A 13,415-nucleotide genomic window follows, 5' to 3' on the forward strand; every position below is an offset into this window, starting at 1 on the left:
GGTCCTCAAAGTATAGTCCCCTGACCTGCAGCATCAGCATCTCATGGGAACTTGTTTAGAAATTAAAATTCTCTGGTCCACCTGAATCAGAAATTCAGGGTATGGAGCCTAGAAATCAGTGTGTGAGCCCACCAGCCAATTCTGAGGCACACTTAAGTTTGAGAACTGCTGTGTTAATATTTCTTAACTATATCAGGTTAAACATGGTGCATCTAAGCAAAAGTCAGCAGGTATATTTTACAGTCATATCTAATTAGTATCTTTTTTACATATTTCCAATAAAACTTAAAAGTAAATGTAATGACCGGGCAACATATTCTTTTATGAGTCATATGTTAATTCTTTGATTTCAACACATCAAAGAACTCAAGTTGACAGAAGATCATTAAATATAATTTTAAGAATTTTGGCTAATTCTGAAGTTCAAAGAACTATGAATTCTATCCTTAGCTATTTATTGATGTAAACTAGATTTTCAAATTAAATCTATAAAAAGGAAAAATGGAGGTAGAATTGATGTTGAACCCAGTTTCACTCTAGCAATAAAAAAACATTCATTTTGGGATACACTGGAGTAACACTTTCCAGAGAACCACCTCATTAAGAGATGAACTTCCAATAGCTACTTCGTCATGTACTGTTGTTTCATGTATTGCTTATTTCTAAAACTTACAATGATAAAATTTTAAATACTTAAAACTTTATAGAGTAACACAAAACTGAAAAAGTTAAATTAAAACGTCTACATTTATAGGTGATAAGTACAGATAGAGTGGTGGATATGAGTTCAAGGAGAAAGAAGGTACCATAAAATTAGTGTCTGTGTATTTAAAATGGATGATGGCAAATATTAAGATTCCACTGGATACAAAAAGTACTTTTTATTTTAAAATGTCAATTTAATATACATAAAAAATCTTACTTACAACTATTCAAATTATAATGAAGAAATTTAGATGTCAAACTAAAAGCAGGTGAAAGGTTACTTAAGTTTTCATCGTAATAGGAAGTGAGCAAAACTTCTGAAGACAACCATTCCATAAGAAAACAGTATTAAACAAATGATGGGGATGGGGGACAAACTATAAATGATAACTAATAGAACAATTAAAAGTTATCATTCATGATGAGCAAGTAATAAAATGCTCACTGGTTCAAAAGTGAATTTTTAGGTCCTTAGAGGCTTATTCCCACCTCTATCAATGAATTATTATATATATATATATATGCACATACAAGTTACAAACTTTAAACGTTTAATTTTGTTCATTTACCAAACGAGGGCCAAATCTTATTTGAGGGGATGGGTTTATTTGTTGAGGTCACTGGTCAGTGAAGAGACAAAATCAGTAGTTTCCATCAAAATTACCCTTAAATATTTTTCAAATGGCCCATTTTATTTCAGTGTATCACTGACAATTTATTAATTCCTCTAACTCTTGGTTGAACAGAGTTTCTCTACAGCCCTCAGTTAATTTAATCTTTAATTTCTTCTCTGAGTATAGAAATATACCCCTACTATCCACTTAACTGGTAAAAAGAACTGTTTCATTTCTTTGTCAAGGCTGAGAAAACATTATTGTTTGACCACTGACTCGCCAGTATGTTATTACCTGTGGGTTAAAGTTACAGAGTAGGGTAGTCAAAATTACCTATCTTTTTCATGCTTCATTGTTTGTCCAATCCTGTTAGTTGACACCAAGGAAGTGAAATACCCATATGATACAACTCTACCATATACTTCAGAAGGACATAGTGGAAATCAATAAAATATGTGATACATATTACATACCTTTCATGTGAATAGAGTATATAATTGTGATCCTATGAGTTAGAGGAGAGACTGAGATCATGATTAAATGACAGGAGAAAAAGTAGCTGGGAGATGTGATGGAAGTCACTGGCAACTGAAGAAGCCAGGGTATTTAGGAAGACTCAACAAGATTTGGGGATCAAATGGACACAGTAGTTAAAGGTAAAAAATAATGAGATTTTTGAATTAAGTATAGTGAGGGAGGTTGATGATCTAAATGTATTTCTAGGCTGAAGGGAAGAAGCAGGTAAAGAAAAAGAGGCTTGAGATACAGGAATGAAGAGACTGATATTTAGAGCACATATTCAGAAGCTGACATCTCTGAAGACAAGTGGATGTTGAAGGAAAATGAGTTCAGATGCTAATAAGTTTATAAGTGAAGGGTTAAGAAGTTGAAGAAAAACATGCCACATGGCTTCCATATTAATTGCAAGTGAGAGGTAATAAGATCAACTGAGAAGAATATCCTCTATTAAAAGAGTATCCTCCATTAAAATATACAGGGAAAGAGAAATGTCTTGGGAATGGTGGGAGGTGGAAAAGAGCACTTGAGGTGAAAAATGGATTGTTTTGTTAAAGACAAATGAAGGTAGAGAAAGCATACCCAAAAAGGCTGAGAGTGCTAAAATATAAAAATGACGACTTATAACAAGCCAGGAGAAAGAAGTCCAAGGACTGAGGAGAATGCTCATTATTAGATAGCTATGAATTCTAATGAAAGACATTTGAGTTAAACAGAATTGACCCAAGGGACCTTAAGAAGGGTCCACAAGTGCAGGTACCCAGACATGTGTGTCTGATTCAAGGCTCTGATTCTGTGGTTTTTGGTTCAAGTATTAGGAGGTATTATAGTTATGTACTTGGATGACCAGCTGGGAGAATTATAAGGTTATATATGATTAACTTATTCTTGGCATATCAATTTCCAGTGACCAAAATTGCAAATAATAAGTTCATCAGGGCACTTCATATTGCTCTCACAATTGTAAATATCTAATCCCTCACACTTCTTGAAAAAAAATTTTCTTTAAAATCTATTATTCTATTCTTCCTCTGTGCTTACTTTGGTCCTACTGGTCCTGGAATGTAGAATATCTAAGAAATTAAAGCTCATATTCAAGTTCTGCTTTAGCCTATTCCACTATTATAGTATCAGTTCCCTGTACTGCACATTTACATTTATCTTTAGTATTAAATCTTACATACCAGTATTCATAATGAAAAACATTATGTAAAAACACTAACCTGGGGCAGATGCGACATGAGTCTGGGTTTGGACTTGTTCTACAGCTTGTGGCCTAATTTCAGATAAAACTTGATGACTGGAACTTGGATGTTCGACGAGTTTTACTGCAGCTAGTGCATCAGGACCAAACATCTGAATATCCATAGAAACCAGACACACTAACATGTCTAAAATAAATAAAAAAACCAATAGTTATTGGTAATATTATCAAACAATGACATTGCTGAAAAACATATGCTATACAGAATAACTGCTTCTCAGATGGCAGTCCCTGAATCACTGTACATCAGAATATCTGTGGATCTTTGAAAAAGATTTTTAGGCTCAACCTCTGAAGACTGATTTAGTAGCTCTGCGATGGGGATTAGGTATCTTTATTTTTGAAAAGTTTCCCAACTGATTCCGATGTGTAGCCAGATTTAGGAACCATTGATATGGAAAGTGACATCTTAATTTCTCATTAATAATTTCAAGCTAAATCTCTGTTTACTCTGGTTTTAGTATTTGTACCCAAGATAGAAATCATTCTAATCAATGAGTAAATATTAACATACTTTCATAATTGTGTTTAAAACTGACAACCCACTAAAGAGGTGGTAAGTTGATTCATTTTAAGAATAATATCATTACCAGCAACTTCTAGGAATAACAAGGAAACTTTTTCACTCAGCTTCATTTGCTTAATAGTAGCAGCTGACCATTTGAAACAGAAAGACTTGCTCCTCAGAGTTACAGCAATTTTGTTGGTTGTTTGGTTGGATTTGATAAGTAGTAACAGAAATAAAGAAAGGAAGAGGAGTTATTGATAGCCACAAACATCCTGGTCCCTATATGACAGAAGTTTCTTGCTAATCTAAAACAGGTGGAATGAATAACACAAACGTGTGTGTCTGAAAGGGTAATGACTCCTCAAAATGAATAGTAAACCCCAAATACCAATTGTGATATAATATAGTACCCCATTAAATATTTTTTCCTCAATAAAGAAAATAAATGTTAATCTTACCTATGCTCTTTTCTACTTTTGCAATTTTTGTGCAAGCAACATCTCCCATTTCTGTGAGCATATATAGCACCTCGAGTGTTGAGATCACGAGCAGCACATCAGGTAAAGTGAGATGACAAATGATCTCTCTGTATGAGTCCTGATCGACATATTCACAAATCAAAACACCATTATCTTCTGCTTTGCAAAGATTTCCCAAAATTTCCATGCCTGAAAAGCGTACACACACAAACACATATTTATTTTTTTAATAGATGATAAAAAGTCTGTGCATATTATACAATGAGAAAATTAAGTAAGTACTTACCCCTCATCTTTAAAAACCTATCCCTTGACATTAGGCATTTTGTAACAGTATGAAACATCAGATGAGTAGTCTTGAAATCGACAGGGTCCAACAGAAGCTGGAAAATGGAAAGGACACTATTGAGGTAGCCCTCTTCAATGCTGTATATTTCAAATTTAATAAAAATTAATGTTTTTTTAATGTTTTTTTTAACAGTGTTGCCCAAGTTTTTAAAAATTTACTGTGGGAATAGCCATCACTAAATCTGGAGCATCATTTCAAATATTTTTTCCGAAAATGTGTGTGATACCATAGTTAGGCAAAACTATATGTAAGCCTTTCATATTCTCTAAGTATAGCAATACAATAATGCTACATACTAAAAATTTAAAGTAAATATCATTGCTAACTATCAAAACTGTTTTAAGTTACTATCACATGCTTACCTCAGCTGCAATATTTCCTAACGTGTCAAGGCCTAATTGCCTTAGAGAAATAAAATGACTATGTGCAGAAAGTAATAGGAAACGAAGACAGGTACGATTAGCTGCCAAGAGCTTAACATTGCCCTCTTCAAAGGAAAGATTTCGCAAAATCACTGCAATCTGAAGTACCCGTTGTCCTTCAATATCATTAATGCCCAGCTTTCGAGGTGGATGAAATAAAGATTCCCAAATCCATTCTCCTGATGTACCTTCTATAATAGAACACATATATTTTACTTAAATTGATATTTCATTTATTATTATTGATATTTCAAAGTTATTTAAAATTTTTCTTACTGTCTTACCATGAGACTTGTTTCTGTCAGAAATGAGGTCACGTACTTCATTATCATCAACAATGTCTTTCCAAAACTGTAATTAAGAGATGATTATGCTTAATTCTGACATTTGAAAGAACTATTCTATTTCTTTAAAAACAGTCACGCAGGGCACTGGGTGGCTCAGTGGGTTAAGACTCTGCCTTCAGCTCAGGTCATGATCTCAGGGTCCTGGGATCAAGCCCCGCATTGGGCTCTCTGCTCATTGAGACGTCTGCTTCCCCCCTCTCTCTGCCTGCTGCTCTGCCTACTTGTGATCTCTCCCTGTCAAAATAAAATCTTAAAAAAAAATAGTCACACCTACTATAAAACTATAAAATTTTTATTTATTTACAGAGAGAGAGAGGGAGAGAGAGAGGGTTAGGAGGGAATGAGGGAGGAGGGGGAAAGAGAAAGAGAGAAAGAAGGAATCTTTTTCTCCTTTTTTTTAAAAAGAGAGATGGAGGGGTGCCTGGGTGGCTCAGTGGGTTAAAGCCTCTGCTTTTGGCTCAGGTCATGATCCCAGGGTCCTGGGATGGAGCCCCACATCAGGCTCTCTGCTCAGCAGGGAGCCTGATTCCTCCTCTCTCCTTTCTCTCTGCCTGCCTCTCTGCCTACTTGTGATCTCTGTCTGTCAAATAATTAAATAAAATCTTAAAAAAAAAAAAAAAGAGAGATGGAAAGTGGATGGGGGAGGGGTAGATGGAGAGGGAGAGAGAATCTTAAGTAGGCTCCATGGTCAGCACAGGGCCTGACTCAGAGCTCTATCTCACAACCTTAAGATTATGGCCTGAGCCGAAATCAAGGGTTGGACGCTCAACCGAATGAGCCACCCTAGTGCCCCTAAAACTTGTACTTTTAAAAATCCATGTAGACATCATTATGTGCTATTTAATTAATTGACAAAAATACTTAACTTTCTACAAGTTTAAGGTACTTAAATAATAAGGTATCATTTCAGATTAGGGATTCTTAAACTTGGGTCCACAGACTTCTAAATGGTCTGTGAAAGAAATGAGGGCATCTGTGAAATTAAATGGAGGGAAACAGTGATAACTTCATGCTCATTAACCTCTAACTAAAATTTGGTATTTCTTTAGCAATTCCTTCAATGCTGAATGTTAGACAAAAAAACAAGTAATAGTAGCAGTACCTGGGGATACCTGGGGATATGTCACCAATATGAATTACAGATATTTTCTGATCATTTTACAGCTATGGCAAGTATCTAGAAATAGTGCTTATGCTCATTAGTATCTGAAAATTATGAAAGTCATTAATTCTGTCATTAAACAGCACACAATCACAGTATTCCTGTTTACAGACATGCCTGCGACATTGCCTGGCTAGCTGCTGAGCAAATCTATATCTAGAATAAAATCAAATATTTAATTGGTGAAGTTGTGTTCCCCAAGTTTTCAATCCAGATATTTGACTTGCTTTCCAGTATTCCATATCTGTAAACTATTTTTGATACAAATGTGAGAAGAGATGAGCCAAGATCCATGGTCAATGTTCTTTTTCAGGCTAAGAATCAAGTGATCTTATGCTATATAACTATACAAAATGAAATATAACTTGAAATTGTCTATGACACTTAATTGTATTACCTTGTTACTTCTGTACTAATAAAGAAATGCATGGACTATTTACTTTTTATTTCTAAACATTCTCATGTGGATATTTCAAAATAACTGTATTTAGTTTTTGGAATTAAGATTCTTTCACATTTAAAGCCACTAGTCTGAGAAAAAGTCCAGCAGGAAAAGGATCAATTGTTCAAAAAAACTCATGAAAAAGAATGTTTGGTAACAATAAACAAGAACTAAGCATATGAAGAAAAAAAGACTATGTTCAATAAATAAGAAAAAAGGCCCATAGGAAATTCAAATAACAAAGATATCAGCGTGTGTGCACCTAATCTCAGCTGGTCCGCCCGAGACCCCCTGAGCGCCAACCCTAGTCCCCCGCGCGGTCCCATTTCCGCTCCAACAAGATGAAAGAAACGATCATGAACCAGGAGAAACTCGCCAAACTGCTAGCACAAGTGCGCATTGGTGGGAAAGGAACTGCTCGCCGAAAGAAGAAGGTGGTTCATAGAACAGCTACAGCAGATGATAAAAAACTTCAGTTCTCCTTAAAGAAGTTAGGGGTAAACAATATCTCTGGTATTGAAGAAGTGAATATGTTCACAAACCAAGGAACAGTGATCCACTTTAACAACCCCAAAGTTCAGGCATCGCTGGCAGCGAACACTTTCACCATTACAGGCCATGCTGAGACAAAGCAGCTGACAGAAATGCTACCCAGTATCTTAAACCAACTTGGTGCAGACAGTCTGACTAGTTTAAGAAGACTGGCTGAAGCTCTGCCCAAACAATCTGTGGATGGAAAAGCACCACTTGCTACCGGAGAGGATGATGATGATGAAGTTCCAGATCTTGTGGAGAATTTTGATGAAGCTTCCAAGAATGAAGCAAACTGAATTGAGTCAACTTCTGAAGAAGATAAAACTTAAAGAAGTTACTGGGAGCTGCTATTTTATATTATGACTGCTTTTTAAAATTTTGTTCATGGATCTGATAAAATCTAGATCTCTAATATTTTTAAGCCCAAGCCCCTTGGACACTGCAGCTCTTTTCAGTTTTTGCTTATACACAATTCATTCTTTGCAGCTTATTAAGCTGAAGAAGCCTGGGAATAAAGTTTGAAACAAGATTAATAAAGTTCTTTGCCTAGGATACGGTTCTACTTTTTATTTCATTAACACTGATTTGTACATGGAAAGCAAAGTTGTTTATAGAAAAGCTAATCATGGCATGTAATATGGCTGGTAATCTTTGGTGAAATTTGATTAAAGATTTTAAATGGCCGTATAATATAACAACAGTGGTATAAAGTTCTCATATTTTAAAACTTGTCTCTAGCAGTCCTCAGAGCTACAGTGGTGTAAGTAATGGGTATAATTATAAGGGATGGAATATTGCTTAGTGGGTGAGAAAGAGTTTCTCTTAATATTGTCTATATTGTAAGTATATACCAAGTGCCTTTAACATATTACTGCACTTAATTTTCTCTCATTTAATTCTCAATCTACGAAGTAGGGGTTAGTAGCTCCACTTTCTAGTTGTAACACAAGGGTACCTTAAAAAAGTGGAAGTAATCTCTTAATGAAAATGATTTTTTTCATTATTTCAACTTTCTATTTCAACTTCATTATTTCATTACTTCAACTTCTTGTAGAATATTCTGTTAGACCCCTGAAAAAACTAGTGTTTGTATTAGGAATGTCACCTCATCTTAAATTTAAGTTGTAACAATTTAATAGGGCTTTTTTCTCTAGAAAAAAATCTTTGAAATAACAGTAAAGTTTACATGTATACATTTGAAAGAAATTTAGCATACAGTATTTGTGCTGTGCCCCAATCAGGATACTGAACAGTTCCATCATCCCATCTATAAGGCTACTTAAAAAAAAATTTGTATTAGCAATCATAATGTTGGAAAAACTTAAACATTTACAAATGATAATTAAAATAAATGTGTCATCTGCATCAAAAAAAAAAAACACAAAGATATCAGACATGGAATTTCTGATGATCATGGATAATAAATTCAAAGAAATAAGAGATTGAAAAATTTGGCAAATAAATGAAAACTATAAGAATGAAAGAGAAATTCTAAACTGAAAAGAAAAATTCAATTTAATGACTGATTATATACAACTCAAAAAAGAATGAACTATAAGTGTAGAAGAAAATACAATTTGGAAGCATAAAGAGGCAAAAGGTTGGGGGAAAAACCCATACAAGACACAGAACATACAGTGAAAAGTACTAACATAAGAATAATCGGAATTCCCGAGAATCAAGAGAGAGAATGGGCAGAAACAGTATTTGAAGAGACAGGGCAAAGAATTTTCTAAAACAATTTAAAGAAGTTAACCTATAGATTTAAGCAGCACTCCAAATAATAAAGAAAGAGAAATAAAGATGTGTAGGAATATGAAAATAAAAGAATAAAATTCCTGAAAAGCAAAGATACAAAAGAACTCCAAATTAAATGCAAAGACAGGAAAAAAAAAAAAAAAGGATAATCTTAAAAAGGACTACGAACTAAACTGACAGCAGACTTTGTAATAAAATAAAATAAAATAATGGAAGCCAAAAGACAATGGACATTTTCTAAGCGATGAAAGAAAATATTTGGCAAACTTAAATCTTTAAACAGAGAAACTGCCCTTCACTAAAAAGGAAACCTGGCAAATGAAAACTGAGAAAATTGACCCTTTATAAACCAGTAATAAAGAAAAATATGTGAAAAGAGAGACGTGGTTTAAATCAAAATAAATAATGAATGAATAAAATACTAAAAAAATGTTTTATGAGGTAAAAATATGCTTAAACTAAAATCTAAGAAAAAATGCCTGGAAAGAACTTTTGCTAAGGCCATAATGCAGTAATTAGTACTTTGGTAGTCCTCTTCCTATCATATAACCAGTATGTATAAAACAACTGTTTTCAGAGACTGGACAACATAATCACTGAAATGTGGAAAACAAAGGAAGTGAGTTCAATCACTGCCCCATAGTTTCACAGACACTCTAGACTATAGCACAGAGACAATAAATTCAAGAGATCGTAGTGATTTCTAAGCTGAGGAAACTGATCAGAGTTTAGTAATACCAGCAGAAATAGAATTTGAGAGCAAATTTGCAAGAAAGAGGCGCAATGAAAAAAAGAACTCAATGAATCTGCAGGGGAATATCTAGAGCTGATTGCTGAATACTAAACTATGCATATGTAAGTTTGAACTCTAAAACCTCAGCAAGAAAAACCCAGAGAGAACAATTAATGAGGAGTTATAACTGAGCAATTCACAAAATAGAGAAAACTCATTAAATACCCTGCAAATTCAGTAGAAATCCAAACAAAGCCATGCCTTAGGAGTAGGGATAAACTGGTGCTAAAGGCGAATCTATCTCAGTCATAACAAAGCTTTAAAACGTTCTAAAGGATTGGTATGTCACAATCTATATGTCAGCTAAAAGCATGCCAGAACAAAGTCCTATCTTCTTGAAAGTCACCAAAATCCAAACACTCAATAATGTAACATTCTCAATATTCATATCTAATAAAAAATTACTGCATGTACAAAGAAAGTAGGAAGCATGATCCACAACTAAGACAAAAATAGTTTCAACAAAAACAGACCCAGAAGTAATAAAGATAATGGAATTAGAAAAGAATTTTAAACATTTCTGAATAAAATTTTCTTTTTATTAAATATTAGCAAAGATTTAAAGGAAACTATGAGCACAATTAGGAGGAAAATGGGATGATATAAAAGAGAATCAAATAGAATTTCTAGAGCTGAAAACAGTATCTGAAATAAAAAAGTATGACTAGATGGGCTTAACAGGATAAGAGAAAATGAAAACAGGATAATAGAAACATCCATGAAATACACAGGAGGAAAAAAAGGTCTAAAAACAATGAACAGAACTTCTATAGCCTGTGAGACAGTATATGGTCTAACATTTGAATAAACATAGTCTCAGAGGAAGATAATTATCATATAATCTCTCTGATATGAGGAATTTGAGAGGCAGGGTGGGGGTTGTGGGGGGTAAGGAAGGAAAAAATGAAACAAGATGGGATCAGGAGGAAGACAAACCATAAGAGATTCTTAATCTTATGAAACAAACTGAGGGTTGCTGTGGGTGGGGAGGTAGGGATAGGGCAGCTGGGTTATGGACATTGGGGAGGGTATGTGCTATGGTGAGTGCTTGAAATATATAAGCCTGATGATTCACAGACCTGTACCCCTGGGACAAATAATACATTATATGTTAATTTGAAAAAAAAAAAAAAACATAGTCTCAGAAAAATAGGAGGGGAAAGAAAAAAAATTTGAAGGAATAACTGCCAAAACTTTCCAAATTTCTTGCAAAATACCAAACAAGAGAGCTAAATAAACCCAAAGCAGGAAAAGCAAAGAAGACCTCAACAAAGCACATCCTAAACAAAATAAAAATCAATGATTAAGAGAATACCTTAAAAGTAGTCAGAGAAAACACATCACACACAAAACAATATGATTAAAAATGACTTCCTGTCAGTAAAAATGCAAATCAGATGGCAATGAAACATTATCTTAAACTGCTCAGATAATACCCCGGAAACAATTTTATATCCGGCAAAAATATCTTTCAAACATAAAGGCAAAATAAAATTTTCAGGTAAATAAAAGCTAAGAATCAAAATTCAACCATATCAATAATTTCATAAAGTGTAAATGGTCTGAATGCTTGATAAAAAGGAAAAAATTGCACAAAAAGCAGATTAAAGGAAGTAAGATTCAAGTATAAGCTATCCTTAAGAAACTATATAAAACCACAGATGAAATGGGGTGTCCAAGTGATACAGTTAGTTGTCTGACTCTTGGTTTCAGCTTAGGTTGTGATCTCCAGGTTGTGAGATTAAGCCCTGTGTCAGGCTCCATGTTCAGCGTGGAATCTGTTTAGGATTCTCTCTCCCTCTGTCCCTCCTGCTCCTTCTTGCTCTCTCTCTCTTTCAAATAAATAAATCTTAAACACACACACACACGAAAAGCATAAAAATAGAAAAAGATATATCATGAAAACATTAATCATAAGAAAGCTGCTGTAGATAAATTAAACCAGTGAAGAGACTTCAGGAGATGGGATATTATCAGAGGTCAGAGGAATGTTCTGTAATAAAAAATAAAAGCTAAGTTATCAAGAAAATGTAATAATCCTAAATGTATATGCAACAAATAACAGAGATTCAAAATACACAAAACAAATACTGACAACTAAAAGGAGATATAAACATTCATACTTTTGATGATTTTAACACTCATCTCTGAAGAAATCATAAAATAATTATACAGAAAAGCATAACTATACAAAAATCTTGAACACTGTCAAATACCTTGACTTGTTATTAATAAATACCATACCCATCAATAGAACATACATTGTTTTCAAGTGTGTATGAAACAGTCACTAAGACCATATGCTAAAACAAGTCTTGATAAGTTTAAAAGACCTTATTTAGGGGTGCCTAGGTGGTTGAGGTGGTTAAGTGTCCACCTCTTGATTTTGGCTCAGGCCATGATCTCAAGGTCATGAGACTGAGCCCATGTCATGCTCTGCAGTGGGCATGGAGTCTGCTTAAGATTCTCTCTCTTCCTCTGCCACTCCGCTGTCCGTTGCCCTGCTCACAGCATACTCTCTCAAAATAAATAAATAAATAAATAAAAACTAACTAAATAAAAGAACTTATATAAACTTATGTTCTCTGACAACAATGGAATGTGATTAAAATGAGGAATAACTATAGCAATAATACTAATACTAAAAGCTACTTGGAAAAAAAAAAACCCAAAATTAAATATCATACTTCTATATAAGCCATAAATTAAAGAAGAAATCACAAGAATATGAGAAAACACCTTTAACTTAATGATAATGAAAACTCAACATAAGAAAATTTGTGAGACACAACTCAAGCAGTTTAGAGAAAGAATTTATAGCTTTATAAACTGACATTAAACAAGAAGTTTAAAACCAATGATCTAAGATTCTATCTTAAGAAGTCTGAAAAAGAGCAAAGCAATGAATAATGAGAGCAGTATATATAAAACAAAAGTGAGTAAATGGAGATGAGAGTTGTTCTAGTGTCCCTACATTATCCAGAAAGTGGTAAAAGTACTAATTTCCTATATCAGTAAAAATTAAAATTATAATCTCTAGTGTTATCACTAAGAGAACAGAAAAAGTATATAAATACCAAACAAACAGTAGGCAGAATACTGAATAATAAACAATACTCAGTTAAATAAAAAGGTAAGAAAGGAGGAAGAGAAAAAACCAAAACCAAATAGGTAGGAATCTAATATAGAAACCAATTTGAAACACTGCAGATTTAAACACATTTATATGAAAATTACATTTAATGTAAATTGAATAAATGTACTAATTTAAAAACAATTTTTCACACTTGGGGAAAAAAAAGCGCCCAAGTATATGTTGTTTATTAAAAACAAAAAAAAACAAAAGGCCCGGGGTGCCTGCATGGCTCAGTGGGTTAAGCCTCTGCCTTCAGCTCAGGTCATGTTCTCAGGGTCCCGGAATCGAGCCCCGCATAAGGCTTTCTGCTCAGCAGGGAGCCTGTTTCCCCCTCTGCTTCTGCCTATTTGTGATCTCTCTGTCAAACAAATAAATACAAATCTTAA

The 13,415-nt window shown here is 33.9% G+C and overlaps 2 protein-coding genes across 2 annotated transcripts in view; one reads left to right on the plus strand and one right to left on the minus strand.

Annotated features, from left to right (window-relative positions):
* The window catches only part of ARID2 (AT-rich interaction domain 2), a 166,684-nt gene that overhangs the window by 56,694 nt on the left and 96,575 nt on the right, over window positions 1–13,415 (minus strand). Inside the window, exons 7-11 of the mRNA XM_059185572.1 lie at window positions 5,142–5,208; window positions 4,798–5,048; window positions 4,373–4,469; window positions 4,066–4,275; window positions 3,059–3,226 (exon numbers count right to left, since the gene is read on the minus strand). Coding sequence (XP_059041555.1) covers window positions 3,059–3,226; window positions 4,066–4,275; window positions 4,373–4,469; window positions 4,798–5,048; window positions 5,142–5,208 — 793 coding nt within the window. The remainder of the gene's footprint in view (window positions 1–3,058; window positions 3,227–4,065; window positions 4,276–4,372; window positions 4,470–4,797; window positions 5,049–5,141; window positions 5,209–13,415) is intronic.
* Window positions 7,060–8,040, plus strand: LOC131838855 (transcription factor BTF3-like). Its single transcript, XM_059185579.1, has one exon. It carries the CDS (start codon window positions 7,150–7,152, stop codon window positions 7,636–7,638), a length of 489 nt encoding a protein of 162 aa, XP_059041562.1. The 5' UTR covers window positions 7,060–7,149; the 3' UTR covers window positions 7,639–8,040.

The sequence above is a fragment of the Mustela lutreola genome, chromosome 8 (assembly GCF_030435805.1).
Source record: "Mustela lutreola isolate mMusLut2 chromosome 8, mMusLut2.pri, whole genome shotgun sequence".
NCBI lineage: Eukaryota > Metazoa > Chordata > Mammalia > Carnivora > Mustelidae > Mustela > Mustela lutreola.